Source organism: Hippichthys cyanospilos, chromosome 10 (genome assembly GCF_059441005.1).
Source record: "Hippichthys cyanospilos isolate Australia breed blue-spotted pipefish chromosome 10, RoL_Hcya_1.0, whole genome shotgun sequence".
Taxonomy (NCBI): domain Eukaryota; kingdom Metazoa; phylum Chordata; class Actinopteri; order Syngnathiformes; family Syngnathidae; genus Hippichthys; species Hippichthys cyanospilos.
In genome coordinates this window covers 13,115,647-13,140,235 of record NC_142378.1, presented here as the reverse complement: position 1 = coordinate 13,140,235, position 24,589 = coordinate 13,115,647, and the positions used below count along the sequence as shown (strand labels likewise).

Here is a 24,589-nt window from a genome sequence, read left to right as displayed (position 1 = left end):
TCCCAATTGTAAAGAAATGATGACGGGCAGATGATGTTTTCAACAGAATGAAAAACTATCAAGTGAAAAATCAAGAACTTTCCTTTTAAGACCTGTGTGGTCAGTTGACAACAAATGAGAGAAAGAAAAAAAGAGAGCTCACATTTAGAGGCCTCTACTTGTGGCTTAGTTGACCATGAACCATTCGTTTCCCAAGAAGCTGTACTGCAGTGGCTCTATTCACTAAGCTGTGTCACACACACGTACAGCTCTTCCAAAAAAAAAAAAAAAAACAAAAAAAACAGAAAACAAGAAAGAAAACTGTAATCCATTACAGTGGTAAACATGCTTCACTGTATTGTTTCCCCAAGAGCCTAGAGGTGTGAGATGGATGGATGTTAAAGGCCTACCTCGGCTTAAGACCGACCGCAAATGTGAAGAGGATGGGTGAGATGACAGCATGCAGAGGAGAGAGGACGTGTGGCTGATTTCAGCCTTTGGGAAGGACAGAGCGAGCGAAGGGAAGGAAGATCGGATAAAAGGGGAGGAAGGAGATATAAAAAGGATGACGAGCCAGGGAGGATGGGGGTTGGGGTGGTTCGCTTGACGGCAAATTAGATGAGGAGGCAGCGAGATGAAGATGTAGCACAGGAGAGCTGGAATGACTTTAAAGTCTATGAAAGACAATACATCACCGCTCATATGGTGACAGAGAGACGGTTTAAGCACAGACTTGAGACCGCACTTCACACATTTATTGCAGTCACAAAATAACAAGAGAACACTTATATTTTTGTTATTGTTAATGTTTGTAAAAATCCAGTATTTTCTTCACAGCATTAACATTTGATTTAGATCTAACCTTTTGCACAATGAGGCCTCCTTTGGCTGTTTTGTTTGGTGATGTGTACTGGAGCCATCAGATCTCAACTAATATACTAAAATGATTGTCTTTGGCCGTAATGTGCGATTTCAAGCAAAAAAAGACAGGCTGTTTGAATTGAATAGTTGTGAAAATGTCAGCACATATTGTTGGACCATGTGAAGGAGCAGTTCTCAAATGGAGGTACAAGTAGCCCTGAGGGTACATGATCTTTGGGATTGAATGAGTTAATTGAAGATTCAAATTTGTCCATAGGTATGAAGGGGGCGGGGGGGGGGGGGGGGGGGGGTGTTTGTTTATTCTGTATGTAACCTGTAATTGGCTCGGGATCAGATTAAGACAAGGATGTCAAGCACACAGTCCGCGGGCTGGTTCTGGCCGGTAAACTGGTTTAATCCAGCCCACGAGATGATTTTTTTAATGTAAAGAATAAAATGAGCTGAATTTCTTTCAGTAAATGAAAACCTTGAAAAGTTTTATGATTAATAGTAATGTTAATGTTTTATGAATAACAATCCCGCTCAGGCCTGTGTGGGGTATGCACGTTCTCCCCCGAGACCGCGTGGGGTCTCTCCGGGCACTTCCTCCCACACTCTAAAAACATGCATGGCAGGTGTATTGGACGTACTAAATTGTCTTTAAGTGTGATTGGGTGCATGAATGATTGTTTGTCTCTGTGTGTCCTGCAATTGGCTGGCAACCAGTTCAGGGTGTACCACGCCTGCTGCCTAAAGACAGCTGGGATAGGCACCAGCAAGCCTGCAACACTTGTGAGGATAAGCGGCTCCAGAAAATGGATGGATGATTAATAGTGATGTTGTTTTCTCATATTATTTTGGACAGTATTAAAAAATAATAACGGTAAAGTTCTTGTTTTCAAGTTAAATAAAAAAGTACCATGATTTTATTCGGTCTGGCCCACTTGGGAAAAGATTTTTTTTTTTTCCTTCGCAGTTTGTTGAGAGGTGCTGAAGAGATGGGCCTGAGGAAAGCGGTGAAGCCTGAATTTGGAGCAGGAACCCGGAGCTTCTCTTGCGAGGAGGACTACATCTATGAGAACATCGAGAGTGAGCTGTGTTTCTTCACCTCGCAGGTGGGTTCCCGCACGCGCACACAAGCATGCACCTGCTTCTACCACATGACGTTTCTGTCATCAGGAGAGGCAAAGCATCATTAAATACTGGTTGGATAATCTACGTGCCAAACATGGGGAGGTGCTTCACAATATCAACTTCTTGGAAGGTCAACCAATCAGTAAGATGCATCATTTTCATTATTGTGAATACATGTGGAGTCACCGCAGAGTAGGCTTGCTTTCTGATGGTGCCTGATGATTTGTCTTAGTCCCGGAGCTGAGCGCACGAGGTGTGATCCAGCAGATGTTTCCCCTCCACGAACAGCGTGTCCTGAGTCACCTGATGAAGTCTTGGGTCCAGGCCGTTTGTGAAAAGCAGCCGTTAGGTCAGCTCAAGAGTGCAGGAAAATGTGCAAAATATGTGGACTGAAACTTATTTGCATAATCGGTATTATTTCTAGATGATATCTGTGACTACTTTGGTGTGAAGATAGCCATGTATTTTGCCTGGCTGGGTTTTTACACCACTTCTATGTTGTATCCTGCTGTGATCGGCTTTGTACTGTGGATGCTCACCGAGTCGGATCAGGTGAGGGATGTGGACTTGATTCAAGACATGATCAATCGATATGAATAAGCAACAAATGTAGAGAATACACATGGCTTTCATTTTAACCAGGCCGCATTTAACAATTATTTTAATAATGGATTATATTGTCATTTAATCATTGATTGAGATGAAAAAAAAACGTTTTAACCACTATTCAAAAATAGAAGATTATTGCAAATTGACAGTGCAGAAAATGCTCAAACAATTATAATTGAGTTACATGTTTGGGCCACAACTAGCACTGTCAACATAGTCTCTCTGTGACGCCGTAGTTGAGCGTGCTGCATTCACGTAACACCAGTAAACGGCAACTCTAAATATTATGCATCTTTCATGAAAAACAGAATTTGATCAGTTTATTCAATTGATCATTGGAATAATAGATACACTAGAAATGCTCGATAAAGTAAAAGCTAAAAGCTCGACTATATAATTCAAAGGTTCAACCAAGTTATATCAAGGTTTGATTGGACAGAAATCATGATTAACAGGTAAAATAAAATTCGAAATAAACTAAAAAAAAATGTAGCTGAAACCTTTTCCTAATGGTAAAAGGTCTTAAAAGTAATTCATATTTTTATGCCAATAATGCAATAAATTCAACTTCCAAATGCATACGAGGTTTTGAAAATGGACTGTGCTCTATTTTGATACATCAGACTAGCCGTGACATCTGCTGCGTGGTCTTTGCACTTTTCAACGTGGTGTGGGCCACTTTGTTTCTTGAACGATGGAAAAGGAGAGGCGCCGAGCTGGCGTATAAATGGGGAACACTTGACACTCCTGCCGAATCCCTGGAGGAACCGCGTCCTCAGTTCCGGGTCTGAAATATTCCAAGTCTGTCTCTGTTGCCATCTCGTTCCCTTTTAATGAGTGCCTGTGTTAATGTCCGGGCAGGGAGTCAAGCGCTGTAGTCCTGTCACAGGATGTGAGGAGTTCTACTATCCGCCTTGGCGTAGACGTGTGTTCAGGTGGCTGGTCAGCTTGCCCATCTGTCTTCTCTGTCTCTGTTTTGTCTTCCTGGTCATGCTCATCTGCTTTGAGCTACAGGTCAGTCATTCGTCACATTTGTTGAGATAAATTTGTATCCACTGTAATTTTTAGATCACACTTATTCTCATAGTTTGGCTGTTCCCGCGATATACTCCGGTACCACTAGAATATCTTGAAAAGTTTTTTTTTTTTTTTTTAATTTAATTAAAATGGCTTATCTGTACTAAAATCCTGTGTCAAATTTGGGCCAAATGTGAAGCCCTGGTTGGTTGTGGTACTTTTTGGTGCTGCTAACAGTAAATTCGTGTAACGGCTGGATGCCACATTCTAAACCACAGGTGTCAAACTCAAGTCCACGAGGGCCCGTATCCTGCATGTTTTCGAGTTTTCTTTCTCAAACGCACCTGATTCAAATGATTAGGTTTATTTTCAAACTCTTGTAGAGCTTGTTAATAGCTTGCTTACCCCCCGACAGAATTTTCATGCATGTGTATGTGAGTACCTGCATTTTTTGAGATGTGAAAATTATTTATACTTTACATATTGCAGACAAATCTTACTTCAATACAAATTTAAATCTTAAATTATTAAACCTTATACAGTAACTGTACTGTTGTCCCTTCCGGTTCCCATTTCTTTTGGATGTAGAGTAGCAGAGAGCTGCGGTTATATTAGCGGCGCCCGGACGTCAAATTAAATTGAAGCCTATAGCTGACCAAACATGATAACAATTAGATCTTACAGTTAAAATTCCAATTCCCAATTCCAAAATGAGGGCAGCAGTTGTAATCTACTTAGACCGAAACTCCCATGGGCGCATGTTTTTTTTTAACAGTGTATTTTGCATGTTTCCTGTTCAAAGACAAAAAGATAAAATATTTGTATTTTTTTATTTTACCGTGGACTACTTACACATGCTTGATTTGACTGAAAATACTTAAATTTAATGTTGTAGTTTCCGAGTCAGGAAATTCCATCATTTGTTTTATTTAGGTCGCAGGTAAGCTGGAACATATCCCAGCTGACAGGAAAAATGACATACACTCTGGAGTGACCGCCAGACAATCCCCACATGCACAACAAATATTCACACTCACTTTTATCTGGAAAATTAACCGAGCATGCATGTTTTTGGAGAGGAAGCTACTTAGCTAAACGTGATAAATGAAAAGGAATGACTGCTGTGTCTACGCAGGAGTTTGTAATGGGGATCAAGGAAATGCCTCGGCTGGCTCGCTTCATCCCGAAGATAATGCTGGCTATCACTGTGACTGCATGTGATGAGGTGTACAGGAAAATTGCCTGCTGGCTAAATGATATGGGTAAGGATTTATTCACAGGGCCTACCGTAAATACATCTTTTAGAAAAGAAAAAAAAGAGAGATTGGGGGGATAGCCGATGAAAACAATAAGACAAAAATAAATGACTTGATTGCACCACAAGAGTCATTTATTTATAATGTTTCCGCAGAAAACTATCGCCTCCAGAGTGCCTATGAGAAAAATCTCATCATCAAAATGGTTCTTGTGAGTGATCTTGCATTTCTTCAAATCTATCAGTTCAGCATGATCTACTGCTGGATTTCACAGTGGAATCATTTCTCACTCCGATGACATGTCTTCTCCTCCTCCAGTTTCAGTTTGTAAATTCATATCTAAGCCTTTTTTACATTGGATTCTACCTCAAAGACATGGAGCGGCTCAAAGAGGTAAGAACATCATGAGTTTATTCTTCTCCCACACTCGTGAAAACAATTTTCATTATTTATATTAGGAAGTGGATATTACTTTTGTGGAGGAATATAATATTTGCTTCATCTCAAAGATATTATTCACTTAGTGCCTATACTTCTTAGATCAGCGGGTTTACTCGTCTGAGGACACAATCATGAAAATCAGCTTTTTATTAACTATGTCAATCCCAGCCATTTTTCAGAAGAAACCTCTTCTATACCAGCCATTCTGGATGACTTTGACTCATCTTTGAAGGCACACGAAGTTTTGTGATTTTTGCTATGCAAACATGGGAGCCACTCAAAAAAAGATTAGTCTTCCATCTTTCAGGAGAAAAAAATATTTCTATGTTTTTCCATTTTTCTATAGCAGTAGAACAATGCCAAGTTTCACTACTGACTAGAATAAAGTCAAATGAGTCATTTGTGAAGAGTCATTTCAAATTACACTTTGACATTCACACTAATATTTTTTGCTTTGTGACCCGTTGTGTCCCGCTTTATTTTCATGCACCTCACAAGCTTCATTTTCCTTCTTATTCTTCCTTGAGTGCTTGTATTGTGCTGATCTCTGCTCAGATGAACTTCTGCCACCCTGTGTCCATGTTTTTATAGCATTTAACTCATCTGGAGCGTGACATAAAATCCCTGTGCCAAAAAATTGTGTAAATACATTTTTGGGATGAGATGTGGTCGTTTCAAAAGACATATTCCCATGTTTTTGGTTCAACATTGAACTTTTTTTTTTCTGTTATTCTGTCCGCTTCAGATGCTGGCCACTCTGCTCATCATTCGTCAGTTCCTTCAAAATGTGAAGGAAGTGCTGCAGCCTTACGTGTATGAGCGCCACAAGCTGGGCGAGCTCACTTTGCGAGCCCTGTGGGACCTGCTTCAGTCCGTGCTGCTAAAATACGCCAGGCTGGCTGCTGGAAAAGCCCAGGCCTCACCCGCTGATCCGGCAGTGCCAGGACCTGGTCTGAAGGGCACCAGGCCCGGGGTGGGGCACGCAGACAAAAGGTCACTCACCATTAACCATTAGGCTAGGCCCTTTTTTTTATGTGTATTATGTGCAATGCATAAGTACACTTATCTCTAATATCACTACCACTATCTTTACACTAAATCATGCACAATGCAGATAGACACAAGTTCACAACCAAACACTGTGCTAAATATTGTAATAGGAGTCTGACTTGAATGTTTCATATTTAACAATAATACAGGTCCGTCTCAATGAAATAAAATAACATGGAAGGTATCATCCATAGACACGCTGACCATTTTTGGGGTGCTGAAGCACCCCTAAAGAAATCCATCCACCTTAAATATTTGAGAGATTTGAGATTTTGTTTACAGTATTTTCCTTTTTTGACAAACAAGAGGGGTAAAACTTAGTTGGTGGTCGTACTGGCCACTTCTTTGGAGACGTTTAAGGATAATTTTCTAGAAGATAATAAAAAAAAAAAAACACATCAATTTCATAGCATTTTGAGGGAAATACCATACTGGAAAAGTGAGGTCTTTCATAAATGACCTGTTGTTGAATTTTGGACGGGGAAAATTTTGTGTATCTAAAAGAATTGCACTTGGTATAAATATTGGTAACTACTCAAGAATTGAGTACTCATAATAGTAACGGTCTAAGAGTGGTATCAAGCATCCCTACTCAATATTAACTATTGTTATCAGATATAATTTCTACAGGATTTAATCAGACTTTTTATTGTATGTAAGAGTTTGCTAACATTTTTTTTTGTAATGAATAAATAACAATTTTATTTATTGTAATTTTGGTGTTTACAACTTCAAAGTGAATGAAAACCAAAGTTCACTATTCTCAGAGATGGCAAAAGCAGCTCCAAGAAGTAAAAACACAGTTTGTCACTTGTATACAGGCGGGGGCTCAAACGCTCATTTGACTGCAGATTGAGTAGAAGCCAAAGTGCGGCAGGGCTTTTCTTTCCGGACCTGGATTCTCCATCTCTGGCCATCATTAAATGAAGTGTGTCATGACAGCAACTTTAGGTTGTCAATCAAGTGATTGTCGGCCCATCCTTCGCTCAATGCAGGGAAAAGAAGTGTTTGAATGGCGGATGCGGGATGCCCGATGAGGAGGAGAGCGGCGAGAGGGACGAGGCAGACAGCGGCAGGTTTAGCGAAGGGGAAACCGAGGAGGAAGGGCTGATCGACTGCGGCTTGAAACTGAGGAAAGTCAGCTTTATAGAGAAGGTAGAGAAGGCACGCCCCTTGATGTCTCTCGGCACACCTCCATCTTCTTTTTCTTCTTCCTCGTCTTTCTTTTTTTATCTTCTTCCTCCTCTTCCTCCATCCTTGGCTTCCTTGACCTCCCCTTCTACTTCCTCTTCTTTCTCTTCTTCTTTTTCCTCATACCCTTCTTTTGCCTCTTCTTCCTCCTCATTTTCTGTCTTTGTTCTTCCTCATCTTTATATTCTTATTTGTCTGTCTTTTTCATCTTCCTCTTGTTTTTCCTCTTCTTCATTTGCTTTTTCCTCTTCTTCATTCTCCTAATCTTCATCTTACTCTTCATTTTCCTCTTCTTTTTCCTCTATCTCATTCATCTTCTTCATCTTTATCTTTTTTCCTCTTCTTCCTCTTCATCTTTTGCTTTGTCTTCTTCCTCAGCTTCCCTTTCTTCTTCCTACTCTTCTTCATAATCTTTTTCTTTTCTCTTCATCTTCATAATTTTCCTGGTCTTCTTCCTCTTTTTCTTCTTCCTTTTCAACTTTTTCTTCATCCTCTTCTCATTCCTCATCTTTTTCTTCATCCTCTTCTCATTCCTCATCTTTTCCTTCTTCCGCTTCATGTCCTTCTTTTTCTTCTACTTCTCGTCATAACGCTAAAATGACACTAAATAGTGCCTCCGTTCTTGTGTTGTACAGATGGACAGGAGGCCAGCATGTAGCGGGCACCCCGTGGACAGTAGTTTTATGGAGGAGGGGAGTCCAACGATGGTGGATAAAGTAATGGATCCAAGCTCTGTGTTTTCAATGTGTGACGACGATGTCGATAACGGCATTCATGACGTGAAGGAGGCAGGAGGGGGAGGGGCGTGTGCAGCTGAGGGAATCAACTACGCTGCCGCCGCCTGCCCCGCCCCGCCCGCTTCCAACAGCGCATCGTTGCGAAATCGGAGAAGGGGCCGCAGCGCCGAACGGGCCGAACCCGCGACAAAGAGGGATTCCTGGATGGACCCTCCGGAAATGAAGGAGAGCACCGCGCTCACTCAGGCGGAGATAGAGAGCTGCATGCAGACTTATGAGGTACGAGGAGGTTTGTCCCTTGAATCGCAGAGGCACCTCGACGTATGTGCGACTCGACTTTTTTGAGGTGCAGGCCATCACTCGTGAGCAACAATTTGAGATGCAATTAGTGGATGGCGCTTAGCGATAGTGAACAATTCTTTAAAAATAGGTCAATTGTGCCAACATAAAACAATGCCATGAAGGGGCTTTTTTTTTTTTTCGATATTTGAAATTGTATTCATTGTCCATGAAGTTAAGGTTTGTCATTCTTTAGAATTGTTTTTATTGATTTTTATTTTTTAACATTGTTTCCTACATCATGTTGTTTTTGTGTTTGTTTTCTTTTGTCGATTGAAGAGCTTGGCTCATCTTCCGATTGTTTTTTTTTTTTTTTAAACACACACATTTTGGCTCCGGAATCCTTGGAAAGCCTAGTTATACACTTTTCAAGGTCTTATACACCACCAATACGATGTGCAAGAGACCGAGCATACATTGGACTGGTCGTCAGCCATTCACAAGGCACATAATAACATATAGACAATCATATTTGCACCAATGGGAAATTTAGGGCCTTGGATTAAACTAACATGCCTGTTTTGGGAATGTGGATCAAGGTAGCAAGTGTTTAAACATTTTTTTTTGAAAAACACTTTGTATCTTTTTGATGTGTATAAATTCAATTTTCAGGACACCTTCCAGGACTACCAGGAGATGTTTGTCCAGTTTGGCTACGTGGTGTTGTTCTCCTCAGCCTTCCCTCTGGCGGCCATGTGCGCACTTATCAACAACATCATCGAGATCCGCAGCGACGCCTTCAAGCTGTGCACGGGTCTGCAGAGGCCGTTTGGCCTCAGAGTGGAGAGCATCGGCCAATGGCAGGTCAGAGGGCAAACTCCCGAGGCTCTTGTAAAAACAAGAGGATTCTGTATGACTTTGTTTTCCCCCTTTCCTGCCGCAGTCCGCAATGGAAGCCATGGGTCTGATTGCCATCATTGTCAACTGTTACCTGATTGGTCAGTGCGGTCAGCTGCAGCGCCTCTTTCCCTGGCTCAGCCCTGAGATGGCCATCATCTCCATCGTCATCCTTGAGGTACTGCAGCTACACCCTAATAAAGCTCATCTTTTTTTGTGCCGATGTACACTTGTATAGAATACAGGTGCATCTCCATAAATTAGAACATTATTAATTCAATCGTTGAATTCCATAAGTGAACATTACTGTAAATTCTATATTAGGAGAGCCCACATCTTTCCTGCATGCCAGCTGCTAATGAAGTGCCAGTCCAAATGATCTAACAACGACTACAATAGATTTATGTATGCACCTATTTATTTAAAAATGTACTTTGAATTCTTTCTGTGTAAAATATACATTAGTGTACTGCGTATAACCTATCAGAAGGGTAAAAAGGAAGTTTTCCCTAATATGGAGATGCATCTGCCCCTTATATTTTCCTAAGACTTCGCCAATGTACAAGGCTGAATTTTCACATCCAATTTTCCTGCCTTATCTGATGTTTATAGAAAAAATGTGAGTGCCTGATTTACTATAAGATTCCAAATAGGTGCGCTGAGTTGTGTGTTCACTCAGAGGTGCTGTTTGCACTTGCCTTTCAGACACATCATTTAAAGACGCCAAATCAGCCAGAGCAATTTGGCTCAGCTTTGATAAATCAGGTTGTGCATGCAAAATGAACGATGCGAATCATATACCACAGCCACCTCCAATTGCATCTGCCAAACACACAAACTAATTTATGCAGATGCAATCCTGGGCGCTCCCAATTAGTAGATAAGCTTGCACGCTCGTGTGGGCAATCTCGCTTGATCCTCGTTTTGCTTGTGTAAACCTTTAGGAAATCAGACGCTCAGTGCGTTAAGAAAAAATAAAAAGCTATTTTTCTATACAAAAGCTAATCAAACGCACTACCTCAAAGTGAAACAATGGATGATGGGTGTGTGTGCATTGTTTCACACAATCGCCTTTATCCAGATCTGTGCCAAAATGGAATCATCAATCCATGCTTTAATTATTGGTAAGGTTGATGGCAATTGGGAGAAGTAGTTTTTTTTTTTCTTGTCACACTAAAAAAAAAAAAAAAAAAATGCAGATTCATGCAAACATCACTTTTGTCAGTCCACATGACATAAATATGTAAGGCAAATGATTGTTTTCATGATATATTTATTTTTAATGAAAGGGCAAAATTATGACCACACGCGTGACTGCACTTATATTTTGCCTGCCTTGCACCTAATTGAGCCAACTGCGGATGTGATTTGTGCCGACATAAAATGCTTCACTTAGTCGTACCCAAGTGGTCTTCCCCTGAGCTCAACTGTGGGTTTTTATCGCTGAAGCATACCTTGGAGATGACACGTCATCAGAAAGTAAAGGACTGTGGCAAGTCTTTTCATTTGTCCTCAACTACCCGTAACATATTTGTGTTCTTCCACTGTGAGCCCGCAGCACCGTATCCGTCTATAAAAAGATAGCGTAAACAGGCTGCGGCACCGTCTTGGCCCGATAAAGAAGGCGGGCTTATCTCGAGGAGAGCTAAAGAGCACGAATGTTTTATCAGAAGTAGTTCAAGTAGCATCCATGAGTGTTTTGTTCTGTATTTCAATTGAATGTTACTTGTGTGCTTTCATCCTCCTGTCGACATGTCTGCTTGTCTTTCCGCAGCACTTCGCTGTCCTCTTGAAGTATGTCATCCATGTGGCCATTCCCGACATTCCGACATGGGTCAGAGAGGAGATGGCTAAACTGGATTATCAGCGCAGGGAAGCCTTTAAGGTGAATTATCAGAATGCATCAATTAGTACGTTTCTTCTGTTTTTTAATGAGTAGGTTAGACCAATACAAAAAGAATAATCAACATAAAGTGTCCTCATTTGGATCATAGAAGAGATATGTAATCAATAATAAATCACTGCTGTATTAATAAATATTTGTCCACAAAATTGAACTTAGGGCCTCTTTTGAGATCATAGTAGAAATCACAAAAATAGATCATTACCTTGACAGGTGGCCCGAGACAACATCAACTCGGCAACTTTGTTAGTATCAAGTCAAGTAATACACGATCAGGTAACAATGAGCCAGAAAGTAAAAAGCGACAATGAAAAGCTTCGGAAGATCGACAAGAGGAACGAATGTTGATGTGTTGAAGCTAAGTGGACCTTTCGACCAAAATTGACTTATATCAGTGGTTGCGATATGAAGAAGATGAATTCGGAGTGTGTGCGTACGTGCGTGTGTGTATATCATATAATGTGGGTATTGCATTCGGTCGGCGGTAGAGTTCAGAAATGAAACGAAGCCGACAGTAATAGACGGTGTGTGTTTCCCGTGGTCCGCAGAAGCACGAGCGTCAGGCCCAGCAGCACTACCAACAGCTGCAGAGGAAGAAGCGAGAGGAGGAGGAGAGGCAGAGGCAAGTGGAGCATATGGCCCGCAGAGAAAGGGACAGGGACGACGGCAAGGGCGACGCCTCCGGGGATCACCACCACGACAAAAGCCACGGCGGCAAATCGCGCCCCGGCGGGGGCGGCGGCGGGGCGGACAAGCCCAAGAGGCCCAGCTCCCTGTTGGCCAACAACAACGTGATGAAGCTCAAACAGATCATACCGCTGCAGAACAAATTCTCCTCGGGCGGCGCCCGTTCCCCTCAGTCGCCCACCGAGGCGAAGCTGCCGGGCTTCCTCAGCTTCAAATTTCTCAAATCGCCCGAGAATAAGAAGGAGTCCGCCGCGGCTTCCGCCGCCGCGGCCAACGGCACGGCGACGACATCGTCTTCGTCATCAGGTAGCAGCTCACACGAGCGTTCTCAGTCACCCAGCAAGGCCTTCAACCCTGGCAAATTGTTTCATTTCGGGAAAGCCGAAGCTGGGACGTGCGTCAACGGGGCGCCCCTGCCCAAATCTGGAGAGGGGTCCTCATCGTCACAGGCGTCGGAGAGACCGGCCTCCAGGTCCGACTTGAACGGCGTTCCCGACGAGATCCCTTCGCCCGGAGGGGAGGGCTCGGAGGAAGGACATTCAAGTGAGACGGACCCAAAAGTCTAGTAGCTCCTTCGGTTTCCACCTCAACGGAAGAACTCAAGTGCGGCAACGGCTGGCCGCATGCTTTCATAGTACTTGAAGTTGAAATTGATTCCTGCTGTTTTTGGTTCTCCCGAACAACAGACCGGACTTCACCGGAACGTTATCGCCGCAACACGCATACAGCACACACTCACACACACGCGATCATGCCTGCAATACATAAAGAAATGCATGAGCTGCGTTTCTTATTTTTTAAGCCTTCAAAGCAAAAAGCTGTGATTCTTAATTTCCTCTGTGGCCAATCGTGAGCATTTTCCAAACGCCTGGAAGGGGAAAATGACAAGATTGAAAAGGCTCTCTAATTGTTCTACGTAAATATGATAAGAGTGTTTCCTAGTCATTATGACTAAGTATTAGACATCTGTCTTGTTTTTAACTGTGAAATTTGGGCCCCTAATTTTATGTGCAAAAAAGATGTAAAGCAATATTAATTTGAATTTTGAGTAATGCTGCAGTTTCTAGTATGACACACACCCTCCCTTGATGAATTCTCCGGCTTTATTTTCAAAGCCGAGGTGAAGTTGGAAGCTTTGTACGGATCTGTGGCAATACGGGCTTTATTTGAGACGGATCGTAAAGAGGTCAAAACGCAGACGTCAAGGTAACTGAGCAAATGGTACACAGGCTTTGACTGACCGGTGGATCTACATTTCACACCATTTAAACACACCTAGCTAGTGGGCAGCCAATTAGTTATGCACTAAACGCTATATTTCTGTGCATGAAACAGCAGTCTGCCTCACATATTATGCAACCGGAACTAGATTTCCTTTTTTCACACGGTACGCTAGCAGAAATAGCTTAAAATAGTTCATATTTATTTTTGCTAGGTGCTTACATGACAGGAGTGCGGATTATTTTAGTTTTGACCAAAGTGGTATTTCACAATATGATACTGTTAATCTGGACACTTCATCTTGATTTTCCATTTTGCACTTTTGCCAACAGCAGGCGGCAGTTTTTGTTACAAAGGGTCTTTACGTAGGATTGCGTCGGTCGGCGAGTGTGCAGACAGACCCAACGACATGCAAAGCAGTCATCGCCATCTGGGTTGAGAGACATTACCTATGCATTCCAACGTCGCTGGCACTGATAAGAGTTTTGGCAATAACAGAGGACACATACCTGTAAGAATCAATACATGCACTCGTCGCACGGATTCATCTCATCTAACGTGTTATTGTCGACGACAGAAGAGATGAACGAAGCACTCTTCACCTGATTCATTTTCAAGTTCAACTTTGGTTTCTACGGCGTTAATGCGAACCTTTGTTTTGAAAGAACGTCGACGATAAAAACTAATCATTCAGCTGGGAAAATGTTTTAAACAATATGCTTGAATTTGGCTGACTAGTTCTATTGTTTAAAAAAGGCTGGCATACGAGTTAATAGTCCACACAAAGAAAATACACGTTTGTGTATTGACGCAGAGGCGTAAGAATGTCCGATCCATTACGTGCAATAAGAAAACAGGCTGTGTACCGTTTTTTAATATTAAGTGGTGATTTTACCAGGCTGGAATCATTTTCAGAGGAGCAAGAGAAGTCGTACTGATATACATAAATAAAGCTTGGAATGATTGCATTAATGAATGCCTCCGTAAGTCAAATAGTTATTTGAAGTTTGAACGCAGGGCTGACAAATGAGGCTTCAGTGCCGTTGCTCATGTAACACCGGTTTTAGCGTCATGATATTTTCAGGGAAATCGCAATGGTCATATTGTATAGTAAATAATGATAATCACTTCATTACAGCCTTTTACCACAGTAACATCTACGCATTATCATAATAGGGGATTACTTGTTAGCTTTGTTTTAAACTATGCCCTATTTCCTGATTCAAAAATGCATTGAGGAGGAACAGCTAAGGAAAAAAAAAAGCAACATTGGAACATTGAAACGGTATCACGCAAAATCATATGTGAAGACCAAGGGAAATTGTAAAATGTGACCGCTGTTATCGTTACAAAATCCATCATCATCCATTGATGCCTCACACATGACGCTCTTCCAATGTACAAAAAAAACTCTTTTAAAAACAACAACTGAGAAATTGGGAGTATTTATTTGTTTTAATTTATTTTGTCATATTTTTGTAATATCAGAAAAAGTTGATGGTTAATAAAACTTTCAAATGAATTGTGTGTTGTTTTTGCTATAGATTGACTACAATTTGGGCATTGTTTTAACTGATAAAGTGACATGACAAGAGTGGTATATGTCCAGTTTTATTTCAGCAAAGCTAGAAAAGAAAAACCATCTGATCTAACGCACAAGATGGGGAAGGGGGGGAAGGCTTCGGGTGTCATCGAACAGTCTTAGCAGAAGCATAACATGCTTTTATGCCTGAAACACACAACGGGTAGCGTGGTGACCACATTGTTTGAATTCCCATCACGTATACCTGGAACTATACAGTATTCTGTATAGTCATGGATAACAACAACAAAACTGAAGGAACGTGATGATACCAAGGGCATGCTAAAAACAGAACCTCCTTTGACCCGCGGCATGAAACGACTGAAGTAAACAAAAACGAAGGTGACAAGAGAACAAAACGGGATCCAAACTGTGACGACCAACCGTAAGGCCTCTAAGGCTAACAATCCAGAAATGCCATGAGGGAAAACAAAAAAACAAAAAGTCCAGATCACATCCATTCTGCACTGTGATCGCTCTTTTGAAGTGTACAGCTGTAAGAAACTCAAAAGTGCATATTAAATTAAATGATGGAATCGGCATTTACACAAAATGTAGTCGTTTTCTGTCAGTATCAATTTGCTCAAATCGGGAAAATCCAACGTTGGGTTGCGCGACACACATTAGTCACACTTAGAAGGTAGGTGCACGATGACAAAAAGCACAGCTGAAAAATTATGGAGCAATACACTGCTTCTACTTTGTGCTGTTCTTCACAGTGCATTCTTGGTTGTGTGTGTGTGTGTGTGTGTGGGGTCACCATTGTTAAAGAGTGGGCAGTGAAACTGGGGGGAGGGGGGCACTTTGGCAGGCAGGAAGCACGTTGCCGTACTTAAACAATAAACACAGGAGAACGCCAAAGTCAAATTGGGACAATTAAGACCTGACTCGTCAAGTCGCTTGCCAACCTTCAGGGAATCGCTTATCTCACATGTAGAACACGATACGCACACACAGCTCGGCATGCACACAAACATACATGACACAATACACACGAGCCCAAGACGACAAACGGCATATGCGGCCCAGCCCGACCAGGGCTCTTTTCACTTCTCGGAGCGCTTGCCAATCTATTCAGAGTGCCCGCTCGCTTTTCTCCTCCCCCCCCCCCCCGAAGCCCTCAATGAATTGAGCGGAGAGCCCCGCCCCCTGCCACACAACACGGTGGCCACAAACTGTCGCCCTTGCTTTTTAGATGACTTTTGATTGGCTATGCCCTGCACACACAGACACACGAGCGCGCGCACACACGCACACATACACTTTAAGAGTCTTCATTCATTTCTTGGCTGTCCGTCCTGGCGATCTTTCTCGGGGGCGCCGGGCTGTCACCCTCCCCTTGCTCCTGTTCCCGTTTCTTTGCTGCATTCTGGACATCAAAAAGGATGGTGAGCCATCGCGCTGCACGGCGGGGCCTCAATTCAAGGAAGTGGCAACGCGCTTACCTCTTTGTCCCACTGATGATGGAGGTAGCGCAGGAGGATGTTGGTTTTCTCTGTGACAATAACTGAAGCAAAAACACAAGGGCAAACGTGTCACACGCATTTACAGTGGGGTTCATGCTTGATGCAAGAAGAGTGGCTGTCAAAAATAAAAGATATTTGACCTCAGCTACTTCAAGTAGCAAAAATGAAACTGATCCAATAACTGCAGCTCACAGAATGGTGGTGGAAAGTAGGGATAGACCACTTTGGTTTTGTTTCAGAGTACCTGTGAATCCATACTATTACCACTTTTGGGTACTGTTCTTGTGTTGTTTGTAGCAATATATATTTTTAAATAGTTAACAATAAAACCTATAATGATCATGATAATAAACAATAATAGTTTAAATTTAATACAGTATATATATTTTTTTCATTTATAAATTAATGAAAAAATATTATTCGGCATAGAAAACTGTGATTATTCAGTTAATTCAAAAATTTCAATAGGTGTCAATCATACGCAAATTTTCTCTAGAAAAAATAAATAAAAAAACTGAAAGTAGACAACAAATGCTCAAATAAGGCCTGGCTTTTTTTTTTTTTTTTTTACTGTTCAATAGGGTTACAGTTATGTGAAGGCACCAAAAGGAATGGTTAGATTTTAAAATATCTTTCAAAAGTAGTATCTATGCAAAAATCCTTGTAAAATCGTTAACTAAATTATGTGAATTTCAGTGAAGAAAACTGTTAGTTCTTAATTATAATCCCAAAGGAGGACACTTTGATAGTAATTTTGTGAGAAAATGCTATAATACATGTTTTTTGCTATAATATATATATATATTTTTTTTTTTTCCAAATAGCTTATAAATGATCACAATACCCAGATCACTGGAAAAGGTAAAGAATCCCCGACCATCTGTCTACATATCAGTAGTCTTGGCCAGTCACACAATTTAGAAAGGCGGAAATATATTGGTATTATGTTAGACTATATATCCAAATCTAGTGACAAATTTCATGGGTTGTAGCTGCTATGACTATCTGAACACCAGAAGTCACCAAATCAATCATGAGTTAATATGAAAGTTAATCTACATCAGTTACAGTCGTTAACTTAACCTCTTTGGCTATTCTTTTAAGTATTCACAACAACGGAGTCAAAAAAAGTCAATCAAACAAGTGCGGAGTAAACACAGGCCAGTATGTCACAAAAATAATGCAAACACAAATTTGACTAATACATTCTAAATTTTCACACAACATGGAACAAAAAGTTAACATGTAAACTGTAGTTATTAAGCACTAACTTATTCGGACACTATATTAGATCACTAAAATATGTATAAGAATAAACCCTGCCAACTGAAAAGAAGCAGTCTCCCACTCCCCAAATTGAAGTCTGCGTTTGACGAAGTTGTTATGCTGATTTTAATTAAATTAATTATTCAGACCAAGTCGAATCAAACTAAACAAATGTGCTTAATGTAGAAAGTTAGAAGGTGGAGAACCAGTCCATACACGGCAATGGCAAGTTTTACAGTTAAACCCATTTGGGATTAATTCCAGATAAACCTTAAAAAAAAAAAGTACTCACTCTGTTCTGACGGGTATTCCCGTGTTGGAAGGTAGACAGAGGGCCTTCGGTTCTGCACAAAACGTCAAAAAATAATGACTCTCATTTAGCAATAACACTGACTTGCTGAAGTGAAAAGACAAATAGGACGGGGCTACAGTGTACTTACAGATGCTTTACAAACCGAGTCTGCATGAAACCTGCTGAAGTTGCTTTTGTTGTAGACGGGAAGCCCTTTTAGGAAATCTGCCTGTGGATAGGGACAAAATCAGATGAGTGTCCCTTCTCCCCCCTCAACACTATGGACACTTAGTGTCCACACTAAGCAATATCCTGTATGGCCATTATGAGTCCACGTCGCTCTCCTGCCTACTCAAAAACCAAATTACATCAAATCTTTTCTCTCTCCCGCTACAAATGTTGAATGCATGATGTTGATCTCAGTGATGAAAACAATGACGTGCACACAGCGGCATCAGCATCTGGCCGAGTGGCGGCTATCGCTTTGTTAACGTGAGTCCCGTGTTAATGACAGCCTCTCCGTATCGGTATGTAGCGTTAGATACCTTCTCCATGACAGTGGTCCAACTAATATCCAACGTGACGCCGACCGTTGCGCTTGTTCCAGACACCGTCGTGAGCGTGGAGATGGCGGGCAGCAATGTGTTTACGACTATGTTACCGATAGCCGTGCTAGCTTACGGAAAGGGACACCGTGCCGCTAGTCGGTCGGATGGCACTAGTAGTAGCCACACAAAACTCGCACAGAAATGGCTATTTTCATTCGGTATTCAATTCCAAGTCGATCCAAAAAATAAAAAAAAAACACTCCGTCTGTCTGTCATGGCACAAATCAGTAGAGGTGATTAGTATGGAGCTCCATGGCTAGCATGAAGGCATCGCTGTTTCTTAAGACCGCGCCCCGGAAACGCTCCTGCTCATGTGAGGTCCGACTGCTTTTGCGGTAGCGCCCTCTTGTGTCAGGAGGTCCAAACCCAACTACAGTACTAGTAATTGATTTACTTTGTTTACCTAATCATAATATCTGTAAACAGCGAGTGACAATTGCCAGGATACTCCAGAATGCAAGTGTGAAAACACAGACTGGTGTCGAACCACACTTGTTTCAATTCCTTCATTGAAATATATAAAAATCGTGTCGGTATGGGCTGTCGCTGAGAAGTGACTACAATACATATTGAATTTGTCACTATCATTACACAATCTATTGTGTAATTACGATGAAGTCACTTACTCAAACCATTGATAACCTTCCTTCTTCTCTATGGAAGTATAACAACATTTATACATTTAAAATGAACATTAGCAACAGATGCTCGTTAAACGGAATCTGTAATGTGTTTTCGTTTTTGAAACGCATTTGTCTTTAATTTGATTTTATTCATGAAAATGTTTTTTTCTTGTGTGAATTCATATTTCATACTTACAATGTATGTAGGCCTATTGTATATTTATAGTAATTAAATATAGTAATTAAAAAAAACGAACTAGATTCTTGATGAAACGTTTCCTAAAAAAATGTTTTTTTTTTTCGTTGTGTAATCCGCTGTTCGCGTCAGTAGAGGGCAGCTCTTCCCGTCCACGAATCCAACCGGTACTTTACTGTTTAGTTTTACGTAGCAGCAAATTAAAGCGTCCTTTTTTTCTCCAAGCGGCTTGATTAATCTTGCAATATATCAGATTGGAACAGCGGATCACACTGAAGCGAATGAACGAGAGCAGAGTGGTAGACATAACTCCAACATGCGCCGCTCGTCGGACGGCAGGAGGCTCATTCGGGATAAATTAGATTATTGGATTGACTTTGACAGATTATGTAGCGCTCCGATTTCCTGGATGCTTCTTGCGAAAACCACGTCAATTTAACTATATAAATCATATTTTCCCCGGGGTTCAGAAATATAGAAGGTATGACTTTTTTCGTTTATTATTTCTCTGTGTTTTTTTAACCCTTTTAAATGGACCGGTGCGTCGCTTGTAAAAATAAAACAATTAAAAAAAATCAGTGTCTAATACTAACGGGACAGGTAACAAAGAAGTTTTTGTTGTTGTTTATCTGTCGTAGGCCTACTAAAATGTATGCATAATCTTTCATCAAAATTGAATGAAATCCGAATTTGGGACATGAGTCCTTGTCACGAGTAGAAATGAATTATCAATGGCAACGGCCGTTCAACCACAGTTTGATGTGGTTTTTTTTCTTTCTCATTTTGCCATGATTATTATGTTAACCACACATACATTTGTTTCGTTGTAATCATTTGTATAACAGGTTGAGACTGTGTGGCAACATGAGACTGGATCAAATTCATTCTCATTAATGTGACATTTCTGGATAGCTTGGGTGGACAATAGGTGATACTATCAGGTAGTTTCAATTACACTCATTGTTTTAGCAGTAAAACAGATTGTATGTCGTGTTTTCACATGGCAGTTACCTAACACGTCCGCCTCACAGTTCTGAGGTTGTGCGTTGGAATTTTCTCTCTGGGCTTCCTGCGCTTTGTACTCTGCATCTTGCCCAAAAGTCAGCGAGATTCCTCTGCATTCTCCCATGACCCTAAAGGACTAGCGCTATAGAAAACAACATATGGGATAGTTACATTATATCATGCTGTCAAATTGGTCACTTTTGGTCATTTGTAAGTTCTGTTTGTACACAAGACTTGAAATGATTTCTTCGTCGCAGTCTACCACCCTCATTTGGCCTTGTAATTTGTATTGTATTTCATATTAAAGACGACTGTGTGAGAGGTTACAAGAAGAGAGGCCACAGACAGATTGTGTTGTGTGGACTTAAACAATCTAATCCCCTCTAGCCAAGGAGGAAGTAACAGGAAGGCACGATAATAACACTAGCACAGCCTTGCAGACCCTGCATGGTGCACTGTGGTTGCCATGACTGGTAATCACCTGACACTGTGATTGTTGTAAACATAACTGAGCAGGAGAGAAGTAATGAAGGCAAGAAAGACATAAAATGGAAGCTCTCTCAAAAACATGGCGTAATTTTCTGACGTGTTTTAAACAATTCATGAAATTGTTTCAAATGACATTTGGAGTGCGTGTTCCTCTTGTCAGAGATATCAATAAATAAAAAGTCAGGTGGAAAGGCAAAGCACTTGAACTTCAAAACAATCTTTTGCAAAAGATACAATTTCTTTTATTGAAATTGAGAGATTAAGTCATAAAGAGCCGTAATTAATTGCTCCTTTTTTATCTCACCTAAAAAAATATCTGAGAAAACCTCACCCAGAGTTTATTTTAATTAATATATTTTGTCGTAGATCACATTATTGATACTGATAAAACAATCTGTTAATTTGACACCCCTACTTTTGAGTGTTGACATGTTTTTTTTTTTTTCAAAGCAGATGGGCAAACAAATAGTTTTCTCCATCTATATGTGAGTGAACAACTGATTTAAGGACAGAAAACATAGTGTACACCATAAAATGAATTCATAAAAATCATAAATGTCTTAATTTTGAAATACCTGTACCTCAATAATCTAATCTGAGTCTGAGGCCTTCCATTTCCACTTCATCTTCCATTTACAAAATATTAGCAAGCTGTTTTTTTTTGGTCAGCCATGATGGCACAATTGATTGAATGTTACTATGGCAGTGAGGCAAAGGAGGTGAATAAACAAGTCGAGTAATGAAAAAGGTTGAGTGTCTCTGACCGTGTTTTTGTCTGAGCTGTGAGAGCTGTCGCTTTGTTGTTGAGATCAGAAAGCTTCAGATGCAAAATATAAATTCATCATTTTTGGCCGCTGTCAAAATAATAAAGAAAACTAACTTGCTTGTAAAGATGAACATTTATTACTACTGTATATTTTGTACAACAGGGTGATTGAATTACTTTACTAACATTTGATTAGAAATGAGTGACCCTATCACATCTAATGCCGAGTCTCAATCTTTTTTTTTTTTTTTTTAAACAGAACAATCCCAACAAGACATCTTTTATATGTCTGCCTGAGCCTTGGTTTAAACCAAGTAAAATTGTTTGATTTATAATTGATTGAAAACATATTCAAGGTATTCTTTTAACTCCAAGTTGGGTCAAATAAAGAACCCAATGTGTTGCATTGTTTTGACCCAATTTATTGGGTCGACACTGACTAACCCAATGCTTTTTTGCTCATTTGGAACCAAGTGTGAATCGGTCCCTTTGTAACGCAGTAATTGGGGCAAATTTAACCAAAACTGGTTAAGTTTTGAGCCAACTGATATTAGAGTCTAAATGAGTTTTAAATGCATCTGTCATGCTGTGTGCACTTTGCGTGTCATCATAGCGCTCTCTGCACCTTCCATATTAAAAAGTTTTCGTATTGCAAACATTATCAATGTTACGTGACACTAGCTTCGGATTATCTTCCTGTGACAACCAGCAGAATATTCCCCCACCGGCTGTGTCTACCCCAGCTATTTTGGTTTAAGAGTACAGTAGTATAAAATGTATGTAATTTTTTTGGCAATATATGTGTACCTCTGGATTATTGTGTTGTTTCGCATCCCGTAAAATATAGATTTTGAAGTGTTCGGGGCCCCATTTCCAATCACATAATCAGAATTGGACATCACTAAGTTTTATTATATACAGTATATTTAAAGATCCAAGGTTATGATATATAATTCGGTTTCATAAATAACGAGACCCACGTTGCTTTTGCAAAACTGCTTTAAATGCTGCTTGAATACTTTCCGTTGACAAACATTGTCCGTTTGACCGATGAGTTTGGCCCTTGTCCGAGGGGCTACAATCACCCATTTAACCATCGGTCTTTCGGTCATATTCCAAGTGTGTTCCGTGTATCTTCTTCGCCTTAATTACTGTATCTGCATCTTTCCTTGTGTGTTTGAATGCAGTCATGCTGGCAAGCTCTATGGGAGGTCTCCTCTGCTGCCTCCCGTCAAAGTCGACAAACGTCGTGGTTCCTGTCGAGACGTCCGAACCAACCGATGGTTACGAGTTTATCGAGGTCAAACCGGGCCGGGTTCTCCGCGTTCGACACATTATCCCCGAGCGGTCGGTGGTGGAGCAACCCGCGGGAGAGGGTGGCTGCATCAGCTTCAAGAGGAGGATCTCAGTCTTCTGCAACGGACAGCTGTTCATCGAGAACCTGGGTGACAGGGCAGCTGCCGAGCTGAAAACCTGCCAAAACGGTGACACGGAAGCAAACAGCACAGTAGAGGTTGAACTCACAGACTGTGTCAACTCTTCGCCGCCCGCCGAAGTGCCTGCTACCAGGTCGGACTCGCTCACGGCCGGAAAAGTCGCAGCGTCCGAGATGGGAGCGGAAGGGGACGCGTCCGCCGCCGTGCCGGCCGAAGCGTCACAGAACCGACGCAGGAGGAAACTCAAGCGCACGGTGGTGATTGACTGCGAGAGGAAAATATCGGCGTGTAAAGGGACACATCCAGATGTCGCGCTCTTTTTCATCCATGGCGTGGGAGGTTCTCTAGATATCTGGACGAGCCAGCTGGACTACTTTTCTCGACTGGGTTATGAGGTCATCGCCCCTGACCTGGCGGGCCACGGGTCCAGTTCGGCGCCTCAGATACCCGCTGCGTATACATTCTACGCCCTGGCAGAAGACATGCGACTTATCTTCAAGAGATATGCACGGAAGAGGAATATTCTCATTGGACATTCTTATGGGTAAACAAGACAGATTTCACAGCCTTACATGCAATTGCTAGACAAACAAAATGAGACTACAGTTCATAGTATATCCTACCAATTGTACTATATGAAGCATACGCTTGGCAGAAGATTTTAACCAAATGTTGTCATTTCCCCGCTATTTTTGCTCAACATCGCAAGGAATTGTGAGTAGTGCGGTTCAACTAGTCAGCAAGAATGAATGGATCAGCCAAAGTGCAGAAACAGTGGGGTAACTCATCACTTTGGAAAGCTGGGACACTCAACCTACATAATCAGATTCATCAATAGCAATTCATTGAATGGCATGAAAAAGGAATTTCTCACCTTTCTGCTTAAAATCACCATTTAACGTGATGTCATTCTTTGCAAAAGCAAGCAGATGAAAAAACAGTGTCCGATTAATGACAATCACATGCAAACAATGTCAGAAGAGGGAGGAATGAATAACAAAACAATCACATTTAATAGCTGCTGGCTCCTCCATTGGCAGCAACAACTTCAACCAGACGATTTCTGTAGTTGCAGATCAGTTTGCCAATCTGCTAGTACCATTCCTGTCTCCAAAATTGCTGCAGTTCAGTCAGATTCTTGGGATGTTTGGCTTGAAGCAATGTGTTGTGGTCATGCCACAGCATCCAAGTCAGGACTTTGACTTGGCCACGCCGTAATGTGTATTTTGTACTTCCGAAGCCATTATAAAGTTGATTTATTTCAACGCCCTTTCAAGACAAGACAGGGACAAATTAACTGAGAAATAGCGACCTTTTGTGCACGCTTGCCTGTAAAATTGCTATTTGATTGGCACATTGGTCTAAAAATACTCTTGACTACTGGAAATAGCACCCATTTGTGTAAAAAAACAAAACAAAAACAACTTTAAAGCGGAGATCAATCCAAAAAAGATGCACAGCATATAATATGATCTATGTAATCCCCCTAGTCTTTACAGTATTGTGATTAATCCTGCTTTTGTGGGAATTGAATTGAACAGTAAAGCCACCTGTTTATTCAGCTCACTTGCTGTCAACTTAAAATGTCATCACAATCA

At 41.1% G+C, this 24,589-nt stretch overlaps 3 protein-coding genes and 1 long non-coding RNA gene across 6 annotated transcripts in view; 2 read left to right on the top strand and 2 right to left on the bottom strand.

Annotated features, from left to right (window-relative positions):
* ano8b (anoctamin 8b) overlaps positions 1-14,784 on the top strand; it is a 35,377-nt gene extending 20,593 nt beyond the window's left edge. The window contains exons 4-20 of one of the 2 annotated variants that reach the window (XM_088425343.1): positions 1,817-1,955; positions 2,020-2,116; positions 2,207-2,323; positions 2,399-2,526; positions 3,207-3,368; positions 3,445-3,597; positions 4,736-4,862; positions 5,012-5,067; positions 5,175-5,249; positions 6,043-6,290; positions 7,343-7,502; positions 8,174-8,554; positions 9,227-9,418; positions 9,498-9,629; positions 11,226-11,336; positions 11,903-12,347; positions 12,423-14,784. In XM_088425343.1, the coding sequence (XP_088281469.1) occupies positions 1,817-1,955; positions 2,020-2,116; positions 2,207-2,323; positions 2,399-2,526; positions 3,207-3,368; positions 3,445-3,597; positions 4,736-4,862; positions 5,012-5,067; positions 5,175-5,249; positions 6,043-6,290; positions 7,343-7,502; positions 8,174-8,554; positions 9,227-9,418; positions 9,498-9,629; positions 11,226-11,336; positions 11,903-12,347; positions 12,423-12,607 (2,908 nt within the window). In that variant the 3' untranslated portion in view covers positions 12,608-14,784. Of the gene's footprint in view, positions 1-1,816; positions 1,956-2,019; positions 2,117-2,206; positions 2,324-2,398; positions 2,527-3,206; positions 3,369-3,444; positions 3,598-4,735; positions 4,863-5,011; positions 5,068-5,174; positions 5,250-6,042; positions 6,291-7,342; positions 7,503-8,173; positions 8,555-9,226; positions 9,419-9,497; positions 9,630-11,225; positions 11,337-11,902 lie in introns of both variants that reach the window. The other variant, XM_088425342.1, reaches the window with a different exon arrangement.
* Positions 14,785-14,860: 76 nt separating this feature from the next.
* Positions 14,861-18,777, bottom strand: dda1 (DET1 and DDB1 associated 1). 2 transcript variants are annotated; one of them, XM_088425347.1, is made up of 6 exons: positions 18,414-18,777; positions 18,017-18,097; positions 17,869-17,920; positions 16,290-16,351; positions 16,106-16,213; positions 14,861-14,991 (listed from the first exon to the last, which is right to left on the bottom strand). In XM_088425347.1, the coding sequence occupies exons 1-5, from the start codon at positions 18,420-18,422 to the stop codon at positions 16,109-16,111; spliced, it is 309 nt and encodes a 102-aa protein (XP_088281473.1). In that variant the 5' UTR covers positions 18,423-18,777; the 3' UTR covers positions 14,861-14,991; positions 16,106-16,108. The 2 variants fall into 2 exon arrangements, with proteins under 2 accessions (XP_088281473.1, XP_088281472.1); XM_088425346.1 differs by having other exon boundaries at positions 14,861-16,213.
* Positions 18,778-19,554: 777 nt separating this feature from the next.
* abhd8b (abhydrolase domain containing 8b) overlaps positions 19,555-24,589 on the top strand; it is a 9,570-nt gene continuing 4,535 nt past the window's right edge. The window contains exons 1-2 of the mRNA XM_088425582.1: positions 19,555-19,776; positions 22,743-23,535. Coding sequence (XP_088281708.1) covers positions 22,745-23,535 — 791 coding nt within the window. The 5' untranslated portion in view covers positions 19,555-19,776; positions 22,743-22,744. The remainder of the gene's footprint in view (positions 19,777-22,742; positions 23,536-24,589) is intronic.
* Positions 20,798-24,589, bottom strand: part of LOC148417145 (uncharacterized) — a 6,767-nt gene continuing 2,975 nt past the window's right edge. Inside the window, exons 2-3 of the long non-coding RNA XR_015866982.1 lie at positions 23,080-24,260; positions 20,798-22,996 (exon numbers count right to left, since the gene is read on the bottom strand). This is a non-coding gene — a long non-coding RNA (uncharacterized LOC148417145). The remainder of the gene's footprint in view (positions 22,997-23,079; positions 24,261-24,589) is intronic.